General features: G+C 37.5%; 1 protein-coding gene across 1 annotated transcript in view; it reads right to left on the reverse strand.

Annotated features, from left to right (window-relative positions):
- LOC139733111 (periodic tryptophan protein 2 homolog) overlaps positions 1 to 23,764 on the reverse strand; it is a 96,394-nt gene that overhangs the window by 37,230 nt on the left and 35,400 nt on the right. Inside the window, exons 15-16 of the mRNA XM_071643958.1 lie at positions 14,122 to 14,233; positions 6,869 to 7,087 (exon numbers count right to left, since the gene is read on the reverse strand). Of these exons, the coding sequence (XP_071500059.1) occupies positions 6,869 to 7,087; positions 14,122 to 14,233 (331 nt within the window). The remainder of the gene's footprint in view (positions 1 to 6,868; positions 7,088 to 14,121; positions 14,234 to 23,764) is intronic.

The following is a 23,764-nucleotide window of genomic DNA, read 5'->3' on the forward strand; positions in this document are numbered from 1 at the left end:
CATCAGACCTGACATACAGTGCTTTCCCTTAATGTAAAGTGCTCGGCGCCGGGAAACACCTAAATGCAATTTCTCTGGCAATAGAGGAGGAGAATCTTTGCAACTTATGTCAGGAACTTTAGAGTGCTGCAACATTTTCACAGTCTTAGAAGGCTGTTGAGTGTGCAACAATCAGTTTTCTTGAGCTGAACAGTAATGAAATGGGTCAAACTCAGCCCTGAAAAGCTGTCTTTTAAATTGTCCATTGCAAAATGCATGAAAACGTTGACCTCCTTTCATCTGATATCATGTAATTATTATCTGGTTGAATGTAATCCTTAAACCATTATGTGCAATTTCTATTTTAAAAAAAGAGAAATAATCTACTATATACACATCTAGTTGAAAGCACAAAGAGTATGTGAAGTGTGAGTTGATAGTAATTCAGGCTGTGATTATACTTGTATACATGACAAAGTCTTCATGACCAATTCTTAATCCAATTCATACAGAAAATTTTGATTGAGTATCAGAAACAATGACTATTCTTTATTTTTTGATTTCATGAAAAAAAAAATACAATCCAAACACCACAAAAATGAGGAAAAGTAAATGCCAAGTTCTATTAAAGAGGGATATAATCAATGGGCCATTATATGATACAAATTTCTATTCTTGAGTCACTACAAGCATTTAGTGTCATATTGGGCCATTCCAGTGCTCCACGCAGATATGATGGAAATAGTGCAAAATGATAATGTACGATGTGTAATTTACGTGCAATGGATTGATATTCATTAATTTTGCTTAATTTTACACGCCATTACCAGACCTCCCAAACTTTCTGACTGAAAAATAGGGATGGTTTGGTTCAAAAGTAGGAAAGAAAGAGCAGTTCCTCTATGAGTGTGTCGTAAAATTATCAAGAAAAATAGGAAACTCCTATTGAAACAAGGGCTGGGAATGACTAAAAATTCAGATTCTTTCCTTCAAATTCAGAATGGTTGGGAGGTCGGCATTACTGTCCAATTAGAATCCTTCGTTTTAATTGCACAAGTCCCATGCAGTAGCTTGAAGTCAGACAAAGTTGTTCATTTCTGACAAAACAAATCTGACAGGGAAAGATATCACAGTATCCCCCCCCCCCCATTCCTGCCAAAGAAAGAGATAAAACATTAATCAAAGAGAATGACTGGTTTCGCTAACACTCATCATGGATACACAGTTTAATTTCTTTGTCGCCATCCTGATGTACCAAACACACCTTACGTAGTACTACTTAAAAACTCCACATGTGTGGAAGACCAGAATTTGGGTGTGGCAAAGCCATCACTACTGTCATTTCCTCTCAAGGAAAAAAACAAAAACAAAAACAAAACAAAACAAAACATACTCACAAACACACTCAAACAAACAAAGCCTGGAATACAGATTTATCTGGTGTGTAAGATTAAGACTCGCTGAAATAGATTGCCCCTATCTCGGTATGACATCTTCATCTGGAGGTGTGAGGATGCTATCAGCTCACGGATGTTTTCCAGCCGTGAATGCCCAGGTGAGAAACTGAGTAACATCCTCACCTCATCCTCCTGCCCCCCCCCCCCCCCCACCACCACTAATTTCCATCTCCTCTCCTTATGCGAGGCAGGATAAAGGTTGTTGTTGTGGTTTTTTTTTTCATTGGGGGAGGGGTAGGAGAAAGGGAGAATATTGCAACATCCATGCCTCCAAATCTTATTCCCCTCTCTGAGAATTGCTGGATGAAGTTTCCTACAGTGAAAGGGCATAGGGGGTGGGGAACCAACAACTAATATTTAGGCTTCATAACCTCTTCAGCTTTTTCCTCTTTGCTGGTTACAATGGATAAAAGTGTGTGTGTGTGTGTGTGTGTGTGTGTGGTGTGGGGGGGGGGGTGGGTGTGAGGGTGGTTCTATGACATTGTTTGCTATCTATTCCACTCCCAGTCTTTTTTTCTCCTTTCTATGAAAATGCATGATGAAGTTCTACAGGAGGGGATGTGAGAAATATAAAGTGACAGCTATAATCCTACCCCATTCATCTTCTTCACCCCCTCCCAAAGGATTGCTGGATAAAGTTTTTGAAAGTGTGTGTGTGTGAGTGTGTGTATGTGTGGAGGTGGGGCACATCTAGCTTCACAGCCTATATACTGTCTGTCATTTCTTAGTTTATTCCCTTCCCTATAGGGTATGCTGGATGAAGTTTCTTAAAGTGGAAGGGGGGGGGGGGCATAAGGAGGAGTTAAGTGACTGCATTGCTTCATAGCCAACCCCACCAATAACTTTTCTCCCTCTTCTGTGGAAACCCTGGATTAAATACTTTAAGTTGGTGAGTGTGGGGGTGGGATGCCTCCCCCCTCCCCCCCCCCCCCCCCCCCCCACATACAATGGTGCCGGCTGATCGGTTGCTTGCTCCCATCACGCAGGATATTGCCATATTTTTCACTGGTCCACGCATCCCGCTTTCTCATTTTTAATTTCACCTGATGCAAATATGATACTTCGTACACATGACAGGGAAAGCAATAAACTCCAAGGAGATGGAGAGAACGAAAGAGGAAAGATTAAAAAAACAACAACAACAACCAGAAAACAGTCTAGACATGGAGACAGAAGAACAGATGGACTAAGAACTACAAGATGAAGATGAACAGAAATAGACACAGAAAAAGAAGTAGCTCCCTAGAGGCAGAGACAGAGACAGAGCAGAAAAAGAGAGGTAGATGATATATAGAGACAGAAAGAGAAAATGAGAGGTAGATGGATATATAGAGACAAATATATCAAGAAAAAGAGAGAGAGAGAAAGATGGGTATACCATGCACGCTGAAGTTCCTAAGTGACATTGAGAAATGGATGGAAACGTGCTAGAAAATACAGAAGCACTTACTTTTTAATAAGGAAACTCTATACAAAGAACACTACTATAAACTGCACTTAGAAACGCCCAAATAAAGCTCCATATAAATGCAATTATTATCATTACTATTATCATTATCATTGATATCATTATCATTATCATTACTATTACTATTACTATTACCAACAGATGATGATGGAAGTAGGTGTCTGTCATATCTTCCATGTGTTGTTTTTGCTGGGTGTCCACAACTGCATTTACTTCATGTTTTTATTTTTTTAAACTCCCTTTTTACAAGATATCATGCATTCCAAAGAAATATCTTCCAGAAGAAAAACTACATCAGTCAACTTGCCAACCATGCCTTTTTTCTCCCTGTAATTTGTGGAACATACACGCTTTGTGAAAGACTGTAAGACTAAGCTAACACAGCACAAAGGTAGCACTACACAAAGAATCAAAACAGCTTTCAAGCATCTTCATTACTCACTAGTGCATTGACCTCCATCTGTGTCCTACATTTGATATGACATAGTACCTCTATATACACTCATGGCAGTTTTTCCCTTACTGCATGTGGCACGCTTTTCCTCTTTTATCGGACTCTGTTCATTATTCACCCCCTCCCCCAGAAAAATAAATAAATGGATAAATAAATAAACAAACAAATAAATAAATAAATAAATAAATAAATAAATAAATGAATAAATATATGAAATTTAAAAAAACCCCACACAATTACAGTGAGATACATGTGTACATCTATAAAACTTGTAATACAATATCCAACATACACAGTACATGTATGTCAAGGGTAAATTGGAATTCTTTATGTGGGTAACAAAAGATACACAAATCCATTCTTTTGTAATATCTATCGAATAAATTTTCATACAGCCTGAAATTATAGAGTGCCATGTATTGTGCTGTGCAAGTCATTACAATTTCTGGAAAAAAAAATGTGTGAATTATAAAAGCAAAGCAAAGCAAAGGAAAAAAAAAATCATGACTGCTTGCTGTACAAAGAAGGATAGGAAAGAGCATATATCCCCGCCTCTGATCAGTCCCATTCGTGGCCTTCGTCAAGTGGTATCCGTCTCCTGTGGGATAGTATATGTTGCCATGGCAACATGTGAGATGCAGATGTGGCAAATGAAGAGGACAAGAGACATTTTATCATCAATCATGACGGTGCTACCATGCCCCTTCAGGAGCCCTGCTGCCGTTCGATATTCCGGCGTTCCCGTCTCCGGCGGGTCTTCTCCCCATCATCAGCTGGGGACGGCTTCGGTTACCCATCCGAGGAAATTACCTGCGCAACGAGATCGCCCCCTAAAATTTCCTGAGTGTTCACTCTGCAGCGACGGGATTGCTCTCATCAAATTCAAAAATAGCAGTGGCTGTTTCACGTCAAAACCCTAACAATCGCCACAAGCTGAGACATTTGTCTGACTACTGGCTGGAGGTGATTCTTCCTTTCTTCCTCCCTTTTCTTGTCTTTTTTTATTCCTGCTGTGCTGTGCTGCTCATGACTTGTCTTGGACACTCATGACTTACTACTGCTCTCAACTGTTTGTAGGTTTCAATTGTAAATTGAAGTATATGAATTCTGCTTTGATATATTAGCGAGCACTGAACATCTTACTCAGCTTGAAAAAAGTTTAAGTCTGGTATATACTTATTTCTTGTACTTAATATCTGTTGTGTCGGTATAGCAATGCACCTCCTTTTCTTTGCACTGCATTTTCAAACTTTTTATTTTCAATTTTCAATTTTCAACTACAATGTATATGTGAGATCTGGGGCTGGGGTTGGGGAGAGGGGCTCTCAGTTTATTACATTTGCTGAAAAAAAAAAATTGGTCTACAAATGCACATAGCCAGTCTATCCAAGGCCTTTGGGTTTCAAACATGCAATGGCCAAGTTGATGAGAAGTCTCCAGGATGTGTGCCAGGGACTGCTAATCATGAGGTATCATGGGTGAAACTCTCCACATACATGTAATTTGTGTTCAATTCAATCTACATATGCATGCACTTGCAATTGCAAAGCCACAAGAAGACAGGGGAAAAAAAAGGAAAGAAAGCTTCTCTTCGGAATTGCGAGTCCAGAGGCTGATGATTCCAGGGAGACAAAATTTGCCCCAGTAAAAAGTGTCAAACGGGAACAATGTATGTCACGACATTCGTTCAATTTTCTCATTATAAAGCATAATTGGCACACTTCATACACATTTGTGAGGATACCTCAGCTGGCATGATCATGACTTAAAAATAACAAAGTCCCAAGTATAGCACTGAATAGCTGTTAGCATGCCAACTTCCTTACTGGAATATGTGCAGGTTATTTTTTTTTTCACTTCTACTTATATTCATTTAACTCCCACGTACCTGCATGTGGTTGTTACGAGGACAGACAAGAATTATAGGCTGTTGACTTTTTCTCTTTTTTTGTAATGTATTGTAATTGATCATTTCTATTTCAAATATTAAATGGTTACAAAACTGCCAAGTACATGGTATGTTTTCAGTCACTGTAGTAATCTGTTACATAAACTTCCTATATCCTTTGGGGAATGTGGATGGTTTTATTTGCACATCTATTCATAAAACTTTAAGGTACATGTACAATGTACCAGCATGCACAGTCTGAAATTAGAGATTGTTCTTTTTTTTTTCCATTTACATCTAAATAGATGTTCACTGTACACTGCATAAATGGTATATTTCATGAATTTGTGAGTCAACTGACACTAGCAAAATCAAAAACAACTTCAAAAATTTTGCTTCCTGTTATACAAATGCACTGTATATCGTTTCCAAGGAAGTAAAGACTCTTTTCCTGAAAAGGGATAATATCTATTTCCCATGCCATCACTGCAGTTCTGGAACACAAATTTAATCATTCCTGACATTGTCTTATGAGATCCAGTTTGCAATTCAAGAAGTACACGAAATACTCGGCACAAAACTGCTGAGTTTGCTAGAACAGAAGGTTATGAACCAATGTTAATCTGATCTCCATTCTGATGACTCATACTTCCAGAAATATGACTGGCTGATACTTTCTTCACAAGTTATTCACTTGCCATAAAACCACAAAATGAAGAAAGACAAATGCCCCAACATCCAATCACAAAGAATTCCACTTGCTGAATCCTCCTGTCATGTAACTTTCTGACATGAGTTGTGACAACTGTAAATGTTGATATTTTCGCATGATTAATTCTTTTTTTTTGGTTTTTTTTTTTTTTGTGCTGAGTGGCTCAAAAACAAATTCTCGGGTTCTTGAATTCGCAGAAAACTGTGAAGATATTTTTGCAGGTTTTAGAATTTGTGCTACCCGGAAGTAGTGCAAAGTATGTGAAAATTAATGTACCGCAAAAAATGTCTGCATTTACAGTAATTTTAAGCCTTTCCCACCATCAGTCTGGATGTAGACTTCTGGCCAGGTTAAGCATTGGATGCCCTGCTACCATAGAGTGTATCACATAAAAAGTGACAAACGACCTGCACAACTTTTGTGTGTCAAGATCAGAACAAATTATATGTGAAACCAAAGATAACCAACCAACTCTTGTGGATAAGGGCTTGCAACAAAGAACAATGCACATTATATACATAAAACTGAATACATTCATGCATACAAGTACATACACACAAGCATAAAAACTCTCATACACATTTATATTCATCCAAAAAATACCCCTATAGAATACATTCATGCATACATACACATTCATACATGTATTCATATATAAAGGTATACATTGTATACAAACACACATACATGAAGTAGGTAGATAGATAGGTTGAGAGATAGGGCTATCAATGATGTTATCAAAGAAATTGTATATTTCAAAAATAGTCCCATAAAGGACACTCAAACGACCATTCATTCGACACAAATATTCTCAAAATATCTAATTCGTTTCAGAATACCTCTATTTGGGATGGTGGAAGTGGGGTAGTAGGAGACAGGCTTGTGAGAAAAAAAAAAATTTGAAACTCACCTTGTTGCCATGGTATCGTCTCCACCACTTCCTGCGTGAGGGCATCCTCATTCATGCGGAATGCCATCATCAGGGCCTGGGCCCACTCCTCCTTGGCCAGGGTGCTGCGGACCACGGCCGGGGTCAGGCTGAGGGTCAGGTCGTAAGGGTCAAAGGTCATGTTGGTGTCCAGAGAATAAACAAGGAGCCCCTCTGTGGTCGTGGCCGCCCACTGTCGACCTGTGAAAATTCATGGAGGTGCACGTTCGTTACGGCAAAGTTTGAAAGGGAATAATCTGCCACATACACACCTGAGAGTACACTGTAGATGATATTGCATTATAGAAATGCCGGCATGTCTAATGCATGTGAAAATGGAATAATGGACTATAAAGGAGGCAATGAAAAATCAAAGCTAACATATTGTGAGACTACAAAAAGTAAAATCTAGATAGCTTAAATAATGAAGAAAATATCTTACATGCACAGCACATTCATTCTATCTAATTTCTGAAGGACTGCAGCTAATCTCATATTCTTTCTTTCTCTCTCATTTTCCTCTCATTATATTCTTCTAGTTCTTGTTCTTCTCTTTCTTCTTTTTCTTTGTCTTCTTCCTCTCCTTCTTTCTTTCATTTAGTTTTTCTGTATGAGATAAAATTCGTCTCTGGAATCATTACCAAACAAAACTGTCAAATATCTGGTAGCCAAGGCTTACTACATTCAAAAAGGAACAAAGGCCTATCACTGACAGCTACCAATTTTTCTTATTTGGGGGTTAAGATCATCCTATTCCAATAAAAAAAAAAAAAACTTTCTGGCTAGATTGTGAATGTTTTAAGTTCTCTCTTCCTTTTTATTATCACTCATACATATGTATTATATTTAGGGGGAGAGATGTAAAAAGGGGAAGGGGGTCCTATTAAAGGACAAGTTCACCTTCATAGACATGTGGATTGAGTGAATGCAGCAGTATAAGTAGAACATATCAGTGAGATTTGGGGGAAAATCAGACAATCCGTTAAAAAGTTATGCATTTTTTAAGTATCTGCAAACTCACACTGATGTGTTCTACTTATACTGCTGCATTCATGCAATCCACATGTTTATAAAGGTGAACTTGTCCTTTAATATTTGTTAAAGTACACCATATGAGCCCTATCCCAATATTTTCCCTCATAGGGAAATCTCTCGAATGAGCAGCAACTGAAGGGCACTGTACTTTTCATGGGCCTTACCATCGTTCTTTTGGTCTAATGTCATATGAATGATGTAATTTCATCACATGTACATATCATTTGCCATGTGCAATTAGTTTTCACGAATAGACCCTCCCCCCCCCCCCCCCCGAAAAAAAGAAGAAGTTATAAATATCTCACAATAAACCAACATTATTAGGTGAAGCACAACAGATCAAATGTCTGTGCACTTTGAATGAAAGCAGACACATTGCAGACTGTTACCAATCTAGGGAGTGGCACATGAGTGAGGGTCATAATGTGAAAATGTGAAAATGCACACACACACAAACACACACACTAATAAACCCTATCTCTTTAGAGGCTTGTCTATATATTCTCAAGCTCTTACTGATAAGTTTCCCATTTCAATCAATCGTCGGAGACATAAACACAAAATTTTACATGCTGCAATGAATATTTTGGACTCGATAAATTTTCGTGAATGCGTTTGCTGAATAAAACAATAATAATCTGCATGTCACATCATGTACAAAATTTGTAGGAAGTCTTCCCTTATCTTGATGTGAAATGAATGCAGTACTTTTTTAGAGAATACTAATATACTGATCATTATAATTATATTGATTAACATGTATGCTTTCACTCACTATGTTTCCCCAGTAGAATTTTAAGGGAAGCTGAAGCGCATGATTTGTTTGCCTTTACAATCTATGCAATCGTCATGTCAGTGAGGAGCATCCCCTTCCATTACATTGCATTCAGGGTTCATACGCTTCCACATTTTCAAAATTCCCTGACTTTCCATGACTTTCCAGAGCAGAAAATGTAAATTTCCATGACTATTTTACACGATGTACACATCTTATTCTAAAGTGTGTAAAAATACATCATCATAATACTAGGAAGCAAAACACAAAACAAGTGTGTATATTCGGTTATACACACTTATGCTTTGTTCTGAAGGAAGCACCTTAAAGGGGAATTTTCCCCAAACAACAACGTGGATTAGGTGAGTAGAAAACAATTTTAGAAACCCAACAGTAAAATGTTGAGCAAATTTTGATAACCTGTTAACAAGAATTATGCAAAATTGTGTATGTTGCCCTCTTTGGACGGAACTATGCCAGAATATGTGATATCCCAAGAGGACAACTCTCCTTTGAATTTGTACATAGAATTTCACAATTTTAGTTTTTTTCTTGGATATCGATAATGCAGTTGATCAAGTTCAATAATAAATGTACGCACAATTATCTAAGCCCTAACATCCTCAAGTATAAAGGAGAGGGAAGATGATTATTATTTACATTGAAATGATTGTGTTGTCAATATTCTGTGGTAAAATGCTTTAATTCAAATTCTATATCAAAATCAAAGCACTATCTCAATCCAAAAGTAATCATACATTCGTGTTATTAGACAGGGCGCTACACTAACTTCTATTTTTGGTGGCCCGATCCGGCCACCGAAATCATTGATTTCTATTTTTTGGTGGCCCGAAAGTAAAATCTGGTGGCCCAAAAAAAAAATCAAGAAAAACATAAGAAAAACTAAATCGGTCCTACTAAACATAGAAAAATAAATATTAAGTATTACTGACGTGATACAGGTACCCATGTCTAAAATAAATGAATAGAGTTATCAAAAAGGTTGATGCCTATTTACATGTAGGTGGTCAAAACTTACGTTTGAAATGATAAAGTGGGAGCATTTACAGACATTTGTAAACATCCGACATTTGTTTTGGCATTGTAAAGAGCCGAAAGTTACCGTTATTCATTTCTGATTGTGAAAGCAATCATTCAACATTTACTAGTATTTTAACACCTCACGGAGCCGAATGTTACCGTTAATCATTTTCAAAAGTAAAAGCAAACAACTGACATTCATTTTAGCATCTTATGGAGCTGAATGTTATCCTTATTCATTTCCGAACGTGAAAGCAAGCATCCGCTATTTATTCTAGCATCTAACTGAGCCGATTGATACCGTTAATCATTTCCAAATGTAAAAGCAACAATCTGTTATTTATTTTAGCATCGTACGGAGCAGGATATTACCGTTATTCATTTCCAAATTTAAAAGCAAACATCCGACATTTATTTTATTATCGTACGGAGCCGAATGTTATTGCTGCCCACTTCCGAAAGTGAAATGAATCATCTGACATTATTTTAGCATCGTACGGAGCCGAATGTTACTGTTTTTCATTTTTGAACGTCAAGGTAGACATCAGACATTTACTTTACCATCAAACGCAGATGAAAGTTACTGTTATTAATTTCGAAATATAATAGCAAATATCCGACATTTATTTTAGCATCGTATGAAGCAGAACATTACTGCTATTCACTTCTGAACGTAAAAGGATTCATCTGACAGTTATCTTAGCATCTTCCGGAGCCGAATGTTATTGCTATTTACTTTTGAAAGTAAAAGCTAACATCCGACATTTATTTCATAATATTATTGTTATTCATTTCCGAACGTCAAAGGGATCATTCGACATTTACTTTAGCATCTTCCGGAGCTGAATTCTATTGCTATTTACTTTCGAACGTAAAAGCAAACATCCGACATTTATTTAATCATCGTAGGGAGTTGAATATTATTGTTACTCATTTCCGAACGTCAAAGAGATCATTCGACATTTATTTTAGCATCTTCCGGAACTGAATGTTATTGCTATTTACTTTCGAACATGAAAGCGAACATCCGGCATTTATTTTATCATCGTACGGAGTTGAATATTATTTTAATTCATTTCCGAACGTCAAAGCAAATATCCGACATTTATTTTAGCATCTTCCGGAGCCGAATGTTATTGCTATTTACATTCGAACATTATAAAAGCAAACATCAGACATAATCATCGTACGGAGTTGAATATTATTGTTATTCGTTTCCGAACGTCAAAGGGATCATTCGACATTTACTTTAGCATCTTCGGAGCTGAATTTTAGTGCTATTTACTTTCGAACGCAAAAGCAAACATCCGGCATTTATTTTATCATCGTACGGAGTTGAATATTATTAGTATTCATTTCCGAACGTCAAAGCAAACATTCGACATTTATTTCAGCATCTTCCGGAGCCGAATGTTATCCTTATCCATTTCCGAACGCAAAATCAAATATCTGACATTAATTTTAGCTCCCCATACGGAGCTGAATATTACCGTTATTCATTTCCAAAAGTATAAGCAGACATCCGACGTTTATTTAAGTATCATACGGAGTCGAATATTACCGTTATTAATTTCCAAAATTAAAAGCAAACAACTGACATTCATTTTAGCATCTTACGGAGCTGAATGTTATCCTTATTCATTTCCGAACGTGAAAGCAAGCATCCGCTATTTATTCTAGCATCTAACTGAGCCGATTGATACCGTTAATCATTTCCAAATGTAAAAGCAACAATCTGATATTTATTTTAGCATCGTACGGAGCAGAATATTACCGTTATTCATTTCCAAATTTGAAAGCAAACATCTGACATTTATTTTATTATCGTACGGAGCCGAATGTTATTGCTGTCCACTTCCGAAAGTGAAATGAATCATCTGACAATTATTTCAGCATCGTAACGGAGCCAAATGTTACTGTTTTTCATTTTTGAACGTCAAGGTAGACATCAGACATTTACTTTACCATCAAACGCAGCTGAATATTACTGTTATTAATTTCGAAATATAATAGCAAATATCCGACATTTATTTAATCATCGTATGAAGCAGAATATTACTGCTATTCACTTCCGAACGTAAAAGCAATCATCTGACAGTTATTTTAGCATCTTCCGGAGCCGAATGTTATTGCTATTTACCTTTGAAAGTAAAAGCAAACAGCCAACATTTATTTAATCATCGTACGGAGTTGAATATTATTGTTATTCATTTCCGAACGTCAAAGGGATCATTCGACATTTACTTTAGCATCTTCCGGAGCTGAATGTTATTGCTATTTACTTTCGAACGTAAAAGCAAACATCCGGCATTTATTCTATCGTCGTACGGAGTTGAATATTATTAGTATTCATTTCCGAACGTCAAAGCAAACATTCGACATTTATTTCAGCATCTTCCGGAACCGAATGTTATCCGTATTCATTTCCGAACGCAAAATCAAATATCTGACATTAATTTTAGCTCCCTACGGAGCTGAATATTTCCGTTATTCATTTCCAAAAGTATAAGCAGACATCTGACGTTTATTTAAGTATCACACCGAGTCGAATATTACCGTTATTCATTTCCAAAATTAAAAGCAAACATCTGACATTTATTTTAGCATCTTACGGAGCCGATTGTTTCCAAAAGTAAAGGCAATCATCCAACTTTTTTTTTGGTGGCCCGACGTGCGTTTTTTGTGGCCACGGGCTACTGGGCCACCGTTAGGGTGGGATTTCACGGAGCACGCGAACGATTTGCGAACGACGCGAATGACAAAATCCAACATTCGGAAAAGTTTTTCTCCGAATGCGTTCCGACAATGAAGCCGAAAACTATTCTTGCGCAATTTGTGCGAAGTTTCCACGACGTTTGTGCGAATGTCGTGTGTATCATTGCTTAAGTACAGCATGTTACGTTCACGAAGAACACGCGACGGAAATGCGAACAACGAAAAATTTTCAATAATCATGGGATAAAATGTACCCAAGGAGAGGTTGAAGCTGTCTTGAGTTGATTTTTTTTTTCTTTCCTCTATTTCTCCTTTCTTTTTCTCTCATTTTTCTATCTTGTGCTTGCCTACATTTGTTTTCCCTAGGACCTATCTCCACTACAAGTAGTAAAGCATTTGATTTTTTTTTTGCCATTCCTCCAACACATAATCTCTATAGTTTAAAGGAAATTTTGCATACTTTAGATTAATATTAAGTGTATTCTGCGATTTTTTTTTGTATATCAAACATTTCTTTCTCTTTGCTAGTCTTTAATTTCTTTTGTTACTGTAGTTGTTAATAATTGTTTGATGTTTAGATGTATGCTACGACTTTTATTTGTAGAAAACGTATAGGTAATACATCCCCCAAACGTGCGCTAAACGTTCGCGAGAATATCTCAAAAGGTATGTGAACAGTTTGCGATTACGTCGTAAAGTGATCGGAAAAACTTCGCAGATTTCGCGTAACATACGCGAGACATTCTCCAAAGTTTCGGAGTCTGTTTGGGGTTTCACGAACATTTTGCGAACATCGCGCGTGTCTTGCGAAGATCTTGCGCATATCACGAGGCTTTAAAGACACTTTCGAGAACAATTCACGAGCAAATCACGACCAAGTGTGTGGAAAAGGTTCGCAAAAAAATTTCAAACTTTTTTGAAATTCTCGCCGAAGTAAAAACGACATTCGCGAACAATTGACGACGCTTCCGAACCCTCACATTCGTTTGGCGATCTTTTGCAGACTAAAATACGAATGCTGGATTTTGCCATTCGCGTCCTTCGCAAATCGTTCGCGTGCTCCGTGAAATCCCACCCTTAGTGTCGAGCCCTGTATTAGATGACTGACGCTTCGATCATGCACGCAATTTAAAATAATGCCAATCACATCAGCAGCGCTCATGTCACGTATGTACATATGTGTACACAAAGGCACCACGGCACCTTACATCACTGCCAGTCGATAGTCATACACACAGTACATGTGCACATGCCCATGAAAGACGCAGACACCAATCTGCGTGGAGTTTGTTACGAAAACGGTCTTAATACGAGAAACCACAAATTTGACAAACTATTCTTCCTTTGTTGATAAGAGAAATCAAATATCATTTTAACAAATATCTTGAAAAAATGATTTTCCCTGACTTTCCAGAAGAATTAGATGGATTCCCTGACTTTCCCTGACTTTTTGCTTCTGGAAAAAGTATTTTGAAATTCCCTGACTTTCCAGAAATTCCATGACGCGTACGAGCCCTGTGCATTACTACTCTGGTGACAAGAAAAATCATCTATCTATTGTACCTCATCCCGAATGCGTGGGGGACCAGTAACGGCCGGTCCAACTGCCTACACGTAATACCCTGGCTACAGTTATGCCAACAACAGCAAAGGGAAAGGATAAGCTCACCTGTGGCAGAGAATCGCACGCAGGACACGTCTACCTCCGTCCGGTGTCGCCTGGTGCTGCGATGTACCCTGGTGGACCCCGGGCCAGCTAATCCCGCCATTCCCGCTCCCGTCTACAAGATGCAAATAAACGAGCCGGACAAAAAACCAAAATTGATGCTATTTCAAGTTTTCAAGCTTCTTGAAAAATAGACATCCATGATAGTAAAGCATTCTCAGTCTTCCTGTCGTGAATAGGGCTGCTTCACCGCAATACGTGTAGCTTTTTGGCAAATAACTCATTTTCAACAATATCGCCCGGTTAACATTCTTTAGTGGAGAGCAGCAGAGCAGGTGCACGGACTTGCTGAATGGTAACAAGATGACAAGAGTCTGATGGGATTTGACCCCACAACTCTCTTACCAACAGTCAAAACATACATGCTAATAATCATGACGCCTCTCATTCGTGTCTATGTATGTTAACCTGTTGAGGACAGTTTGATTTTGCTATGAACATGCACCACCAATAGACACCTGCCCGAGTATACTCGGGCCTCGTCCTCAACGGGTTAAAATTGTGGTTACTGTTTCATTCATTCATATTTCAGTGGTTCTACATAGAGATGGTCCTCTCTGAAAAACAAAACAGTTTTGCTGAACATGTAGAGCAAAACTTAGCCACATTAAATGAATTTTGTCATCAAACTCCATATATACATATATGTGTACATAATACATTCATTTAAATATTCATTTATCTATCTATATTTCTACATTATGTTAAAACATAGCAATAACATGTAGGTCAACTCAGGGACATCCATAACACAGAGACTCCAACCCCAAGCACCTTCTGATCTGGAGATTCTCCCGCCCGAAACCCCTGGCAAACGGGAGACTCCAAGTTGATGTGTGCGAAGCGCGAAGTTCCTAGGATTCTAGATGTTCTCTGGTGCTGTCTTAGGCTTATTTTTTTCAACATACGATAGAAATAAGTAAGAAATCCTTTCCACCGGGAGACACAGAGCCAGGGCGGGAGAAATCAAATCTCAAACGGGAGAACGGGAGATTGTGCAAAAATGGGTTTTCGGCGGGAGATCTCCCGTCGAAAACAGGAGAGTTGGAGTCTCTGATAACACTTTAATACATAGAAACAATCTCCATCAAGAAATTTATTCATGGAGAAACCTGAATGCAGCCCGCACATTTGATGCAAATCTCTTCAAGTATTACGAGCAACTTACAGACCTAATCAGGTCTCAATTTCCTCGCAAGAACATCGTAATCAAATGCTGCATATCTCTTACAGTTAAAACGAGATTACTTCCTCCAGCTTTCAAAGCCTTATTACACCAAGTAAAGTCAATCGTAAAGGAAGGAAAAAAAAACATGCATCAAGAAAATAAGATATTGCTATCACGTCTCAGGCATGCTTTTCCCCCAGGAGAGATAAAAATAAACATGAAAAAGCCTGAGGGCAGGAGCAATTTCAAATGTCAAAACAAGCAAACTTTAACAGCCGATGCCCACGCAAATGAAAATAAAAGATGAAAAATAAAATAGCAAAAACTAATAAAGGGAAAATTGGGGGAAGTAGCATGACCCACATAACAATGGTAACCCGTGATGTGCAGCGGGAGAATACCAGAATATATTTTGATTGACATACAAAAAAAGAAGAGAAAAAGAGGACAGATTGTGACATATTTAGTATGGTAAGGCTACATACTCATATCAAACTTCCCAAACATTCCCTGCAAGAAATAATATTGATACCAATGACCCAATTAAAAATCTGCATTTATGGTAGACAAGCTGAATTAACACGCAGGATGATTCTGATAATGCACGTGACTGTTACAAAGAATGATGATATTCTAACTTTCAGTGGGAATAAGTACATCTTTACAGGAATAGACTTTTTACCCTATGCAGTAACATCATGCATGTTCTTATGACTCTAGCTGATTTTAAAACAACTTCAGGAATCTCTGTCGTCTACTCGTACAGCAAATATGTCAATGCCAGATGAGTTGAAGTTCTGTTTTGATAGTGAAGTAACATGAATTACATCCCTCTCTTCTGTCAAGAAAGCTGGATTTTAGAATCAAACATTCACATAAGATTTCTGCCATTAGAAACAGTGGGAGATATAATGAGAACAGCCCCTTGAAATAAATAAGAGAAAGGTACTAATTCCGCCAATGCCAAAGGGTCATCTGCAGTATGACCCATTGGAATGCCAAAGCAAGAAGTCTTTATGCTGGCTGTTTTATTTCAACCCGTTGAGGACTGCCTGCTTTAATTTGCTGCAATACGCATTTCCCGTAGACACTTGCTCAAGTATACTCGGGACTCGTCCTCAGCGGGTTAAAGAAAATGCAATCCAGCTCCCGGTCGGTTAAAAGGAAATCAATGGCGGTGGAGGATGCGATGAAATTTGAAGAGTGCTCGGTTCACATAATTTCTTGCAAAATACTGGCTGCTGATGAAATTCTGTCTCCCCGCTGAAGTTCACAAAATTTTAATCTTGGTGACTCCCACACCAATCTTCTGACTTTGAAAATTTGCCTATATGTCAAGTGCTTACTGCTACTGATACCCCATATATCCTACTAAAGCAAAAAGGGGGTTATGAAGCCTTATAGCATCCTCAAAAAGCCTTAAAGGACAAGTTCACCTTCATAGACATGTGGGTTGAGTGAATGCAGCAATATTAGTAGAGCACATCATTGCGAGTTTGAGGAAAATCGGACAATCCGTTCAAAAGTTATGAATTTTTGAAGTTTCTGCTCATTCAAGGCTGGATGAGAAGACTACTGTAGCTTGTGATGTCACATGAGTACAACGATATAAAGAAAGAATAAAGAAAATTCAACATATTCTCACTTTTCTTGCATGACAAAAGAGCACTTGACTTCTCTCTTTCAGAAGGCAGGGGGAATAATATTACCCTTAACATATGTCAGTAACAAGTCGAAGAAATGTGCACTTAATTCAAAAAGTAAAGTTTTGTGAAATTCTCTTTTTATTTTCCTTATATAGTTGTACGCATGTGACATCATACACTGTAGTAGTCTTCTCTTCCAGCAGTGACTGCGCAGATACTTAACATATTCGTAACTTTTGAACGGATTGTCCAATTTTCCTCAAACTTCCACTGATGTGTTCCACTAATATTGCTGCATTCTCTCAATCCTTATGTATATGAAGGTGGACTTGTCCTTTAATTGCAGTAAAAATGCTATGGGGGTTTGATAAGCCGCTTTTTTGCCGACCTGGAAGTTATCACTGAAGGTCATTGCCAGCTTACAGTATAAACAAACCAGGCATCGTGACCAACTGCCCCTGATAAATGGCGCACAACTTGCACACTTCTGCGCTTAATCACGTTTGCAGTTATATATTTCAGAAATTCAGAAGCCTGCGCCCTGTATCAGATGGGGACTTGATTACCATGGGAACGAAGCCAGACAGGCCTGCTTGGGCGAAACTAGCCCAAGCAGTATAAAACACACAAGAGACCGCTTTTTTGAGCGGGCTTTCGAACCTCCTCGAGGAGGCTCTGAAACTAACATGCAGTATAAATGGGGTAAGAGTAACTACTACTGTACCGTGGAAGCATACATAAAACTGCCTTTCTATTTAAAATAACTTTACCCCACAATAAACCTTGCTGCCACATCATCCCATCAGCTGAGAGGATAGAGAACATAATTGGCATATAATGCCATGAGGACTTTTTATGGAGATTTTCGTACTTTTGATGTGTTCTATTACAGTGCTATGCCACTCCATGAAATTAAACACACAAAAGGGTAGTCATTTCTTTAACTTCTTAAGGTAAAATGAAATTTGAAAAAGAAATGTCAAAATAGAGAAAAAGCTGTCACAAAATTTCCCATTCTTTGGGCCCGGCAATTTTTTTTCTCTCTCTCCCCGTTTTACACGAATTGTGTGAATGCATTTCCCTAGGTGATGAGAGAACACTTTAAAATATGAGGAATGTGCAATTTGTCAGATCTGTATCTTTACAGTCAGACATGGGACAACATTTTATTTATTTTTTTAGGGGGGGGTGCTTATAGTACATGGAAAGGAAAGACAATTTACGAATAATTTAAAACCATGTTCAGTCTAATTTCAAAACACCAGAGAACATAATGACAAATGTCTTATCAAAATTACACATAATACAACATATAAAAAAAGCTGTAAAATTCTAGTATTACAAGTTTTCATAAAATACACACAAACTGAAAGAGGTGATGATGTCATGACTTAACAACCATTCCAATAGACTGACATAAAATAATATCATATGACTTATGCTAACTGTTGATGGTTCCACTGCTACTACAGTAGGACATGGTTATCAATCAACAGTGAAATAATAAAAACTAAGTTCCGTTTTTTATAGCCATATTACTTCATTTGGCAATGTTTTCTGTTTCAATATCTGTGGCTTATTCAGGGCAACAAGAAGAATTTCATACTCTGGCAGGAAATTGAGTCAACAGTTTCCTTTGATATTCAATGAGTTCAAGGATTTTTGGTATTTGCATATAAATTTGTTATGTTCCCATTTTTTTTTAAATTTCCTCGAGTAAACTTAATTGTACAGCATTCAAAGCTTATAAACTTGCTGAAATCTAAACCAAATTTCATCTTTTATAGCCTCTTTGAACCTTATAATGTGTTTTCCCAAATCCCGTAATCACTTCACTCCATTTCTACAAATCTCATCGCACGCGGTGAAATCTGGCTGTCAGTTGGGTAAGGGCCCCGGCCTAGGGTGGATGAATTAGCCTACTTTGCAGCAGAGAGGATCAGATCAGTGCAGCGACGGGTGCGGGGATGATGGAGCAAATCGCGATGGTTAAACAACTAGAATTTCCCGCTAACATAAACATTGCGCTCCACCCGTGTGGAAGAGAAAAAAAATCGATGAGAGTACCCCGCTTTTCTCTCTCTCCCTTCTCTTCCCGACTTTCCAGTCTGTTTTCACAATGAGCTCTTTCACTTGCGATTGCCCAATCTGATTTCGCCCCAAACATTCTGTGTAATTTCAGATCCAATCTGATGGGATTTGCCCATCTATTTGAGTCAATCAATTCATTGGCTCAGAAAATGTTCCTTTCTCCTCATCCCCTCCCTCTCTCATGTTTTTCTTTGTTAGTCCGAACTATTACAAACGATATTCTACGAGAATTGCCTCCTATGTGGGATATGATCTAAAAATCTATGTTGATTTATAAATCAGCGTCAATTTTTCAGGTCATTAGAAGTATATGGCATTTGAGACTCTCCATCTCCCTTCATTTATTCTAAAAATATTGAGTAAGTTAAGTAGATCATCTTGAATACAATAACAATTTAGGCTAGCTCTGGGGGAAGCTGATTGTTACTATTGTTTTTGTTTTTTCTTTTCTTTTCTTTTTCCATGGAGTATTTGATTATGATTCAGCTCTGTTACCATACTGCTGTTGTAGGATTTTGCTAGATAAGCTATATCAAGCAAGATGAATTAGGATTACTTGGAAACAAAATGACAGGCACACAACATGACAAGCCATATAACAATAACATATCCCTGAAGAGTTACAATATTAGTATCTAGAGCAAAATTCTCTTCACAAACACAACTCTATACAGTTCCTTCTAATAATATTTCTAATTTCTGTTATAGGTATAAAAGAGAGATCATTTGCACTGACAGCAAAAACAAATATGCTTACAAGTACAACACAGGGGCTCTGGAACCTTCTTCGGGGGGGGGGGGGGGGGGGTGGGGGGGTGGGGGGTGCAGTCATTGATTAATTTCTCTTCATTTATATTCATATACCATTCAAACACATGTCATAACATATAACATTCCATTTGAGATTCACACACACACAGATGCACACACACACACACACACACCATATATACATTGAGTATGCATCTTCTGTGGCTAACTGCACAGCCTGAGCTCTACAATGGTATAACTAGACACAAAGATTTGGTTTCATGCATTAAAACTTTCAAAACGCATGTATTCTTTTGGTGGGCCAATCAGGCAACTACAATTTAAAATAAATTGCTTTGTTTCCTTTTACTTAGCACAATTACATTTCTTTTTTGAGCCACCAACATTTCGAATTTAATAATTGTAATGGCCTGAACAGGCCACAAGAGAAAAATAAAATTAATGTCAAGCCCTTGTAAAACACTGCTTCTGTGCAGAGTGTGGATACCCCACCAAGTGTGACTGTTCATGTTCCTCTTTTCATTATTTTGGCATCTTGAGCTGAGACTATCCTCCACCATAAGCAAAGCTTCTATGCTGAAGTTGCTTCCCCCAGCTAATGAAAGCTAACATAAAACATTTTGAATTTCTAGCTGTACAATTTTTTCCACACATTCTCCCTGTTACTGTTCAAATGTTCATGCTCCTTTTTTAACATCATCACATCTTGAGTTGAGACTAATCCTCCTAAATCAGCATGACTTCCAATGCTAAAAGTGGCTTCCCTTCCAAACAGAATGACTGTTCATGCTTCTCTGTCAACATCTTGACTTCTTGAGCAGAGACTAATCCTCCTAAATAAAGTACTAGGATACTGGAAAACTGCCGAAAGAATGGCCAATCCCTGAACAGAGGCCAACATTGAGAGTCGTACACAGTTTACTGCACATGAGAGGAACTGATGTACAAGCGATCCCAGGAGGATGCACACACTAAAGATGTCATCCTGTGACATCACTCTGATCATCGCAGAGTAATACAGTGAACCTCTCGTATCCGGACAAGTCGGGACCGGGGCTCATCCGGATAAGGGATTTGGCCGGGTACGGGAGACTCAGTGCTTTATACATGTACATATATATATACACACAATAATACTGATGTAGCCCATTGTAGTACCACATGTAGTAATGTGTATACCACAACCTTTTCATTGTTACACTCAGTAACAGACCCCAAAATAGAGGTTTGTGTTTGCAAGAATGAAATCATTTTCTTTTATAAATTCTTGGGATGATTTACCTAATTAATCATTAAGAAATGTATCAAGTAGAACTTGAAAATAAACAGTACGAGTTGACGAAACTATGCTTCAAAATTCGATCATCATGTTGGAAGTAATATGTAATTCATGTGTGTTTGTGTAGGAGTTCTCAAGGAGTTGGGAATCTCCCTTTCCTCCCGTAATTATTTTTAAAAAAATCACGGCGAGATTGCGTCCGTATAATAGAGAGATCCGGATAAAGGGAGGCCGGATAAGAGAGGTTCAACTGTACTACATATAAGCATTTTGATCTATATCTATCCAACACAATCCAGCTTCAGATTCCCCCCCTCCTTCACCCACTATCATGTTGAGTGTGCCACTCTATCTCACAAGTACATTTTTCTTCCCTTCTCATATTTCACATACCACAATATTCCTTAAAGATTTTCCTTAGAAGCAACTTCTCACTTGAAAAGAAACTTCTCACTTGAGAAGACCAAGGTTCTGACAATATCAATCACACCACATATTCTTCCTCTGTTGTATCATGTTTTGCTTGATTTGTGTACCTGTTTTCACTCATAGAGTTCATTTTGTGGGATATATCATCGACTGTGGCATATATCATAGATTATGGCATATATTACAGATTGTGGTATATGTTACAGAGTTCGATATATATTACAGATCATGCTTTGCTTTCCACCATGTAGGAGATTACACTGAAACAAAAACAACATCATACCATTCCTACTTAACATCCCTTAGCTCTGGAATTATGAAACAATCTTTTAATGATAGATCACTGGATTTAATACAGAATCTAAACAAGCATATGAATATATCAAATCTAGAAACAAACAAGAATGATTAGCACATGTATTATGCTCCAGGAACAAGTGCAATATATATATACTGTAATACAGTCCTTGATCGGCAATTTTCATGACATACAATCTGCAGTGCATAATCTCTACAAATGACATTTCCAACACAAAATGAATTTACACTGCATTACCATGCATATTTCCCTCAAAATTTTACCACCTATCTGCCTTAAAATAGTAGCAGAAATGAATGATAAATATCTTAGCATTCCTATCTTTTATGGGGATAAAACTTATGTCATTTTTAGGTCACTTACAATGTATGTCTGTGCCTCTTTTCAATGATCAGTTTGCAGAACAGTGCATAAGTCTTAAAAAATACAATCTAATCAGATTTATATACGGTACATCTGTTCCTGCTCTGACTATATGCATTGCCTCTCTCTCCTCACACACAAAATCATATACTGAGTATTTTTTTTTTTTTCAACGATGTTTATTCTGTTCCATTCAAAGTAATAGAAAAAAAAACAATTTTCATTTGCTACAATTGAAATGACGAAAATATACATTTGTGATCATAATAGCAAATTTGCTATTGCTGTACATAATGACATAACAAAAATTACATTTTCATGAACAATTATCAATTTACATACAGTCACTTCCCCTATGCTCTCAAAAAAAATTGCTTAAATTTAACAGTGATAATTCAATTCTTCTAGCATTAATCTTAATAATCATCCAAATGAATTATGCAGCAAAATTATACAGTAATAAATAATGGAACCATATTATTTATCAACCAATACCCGCCCACCTACTAACTCATATCCCTTACTGAGTCCCTATGACCACCCCCACCAGTTCCCTCCCTTCCTGTTTCCTCCCCCACCCCTATCTGTACACATGCAACACACAAACACACACAAACACACCCATACACACACACATACACATGCACCTAATTTGGTTAACTGCTCTTGCCTACACATCACAATATAGTAAATATAGTTATATAATCAGCCCGCCAACAGGCTGACAGGAACGCATGGGAAAGGAGGGGGAGAAAATACAAAACAACACAAGAGAAAAAAAAAGAAGAAGAAGAAGAAGAGGAGGAGGAATGAAGGAAAGGGAAAAAAATGAAGAAAAGAAAGAGTGGAATACTATGGAAACATTACTATTTTCTTAAAAGTCACAGACGTTGCACGTAGCTTCAGACTGGTTTATTCAACGAAGTCTCAAAATATTCCCATTTTTGTAAATGTACATGTAGCTTCCCAGCCTTGGTCGCAAGGATTTTTTCCTCATTTATTAATTCAACAATAATCTTTTGCATCTTTTCTCCAGTGGGTAACTTATTTCCCGTTCTAGATTTAAAAATGATGTATTTTGTTAAGATAATCAAAGTATTTACACATTTTGATCTATTTGAATAACCAGAAATTCCCCCAAATATATCTCTCCAATTCATATTCCTTAACTCATTTATATCAAAATAATTAATTATGAATTCCCATAACGGTTTCACTTTAACACAGTGTAAAAATAAATGCAGATAAGTTTCAGGCTCATGTTGGCAGAAGGAACAAAGGCTGTCTGTTACAAAACCAAACTTCATTAAACGCTCCTTAGTGTAAACTACGCCATGTAACATCATAAATTGAAATTCTCTATATTTTCTTATCAATGTACACTTACTCGGTTTAATAAAAAGATCTTTTATTTCTTTGTTTGTATAATCATAGCTACTGTGGTCATCTTTGATTTGTAAAACATAAGATGACTGTAAATCTTCCACCATAGCCTCATATATTTTTCTCGATCTTAAAAC

Source organism: Diadema antillarum, unplaced genomic scaffold (genome assembly GCF_040938485.1).
Source record: "Diadema antillarum isolate AM-2024a unplaced genomic scaffold, OU_Dant_1.0 seq00000460_RagTag, whole genome shotgun sequence".
In the NCBI taxonomy this organism is placed as follows: domain Eukaryota; kingdom Metazoa; phylum Echinodermata; class Echinoidea; order Diadematoida; family Diadematidae; genus Diadema; species Diadema antillarum.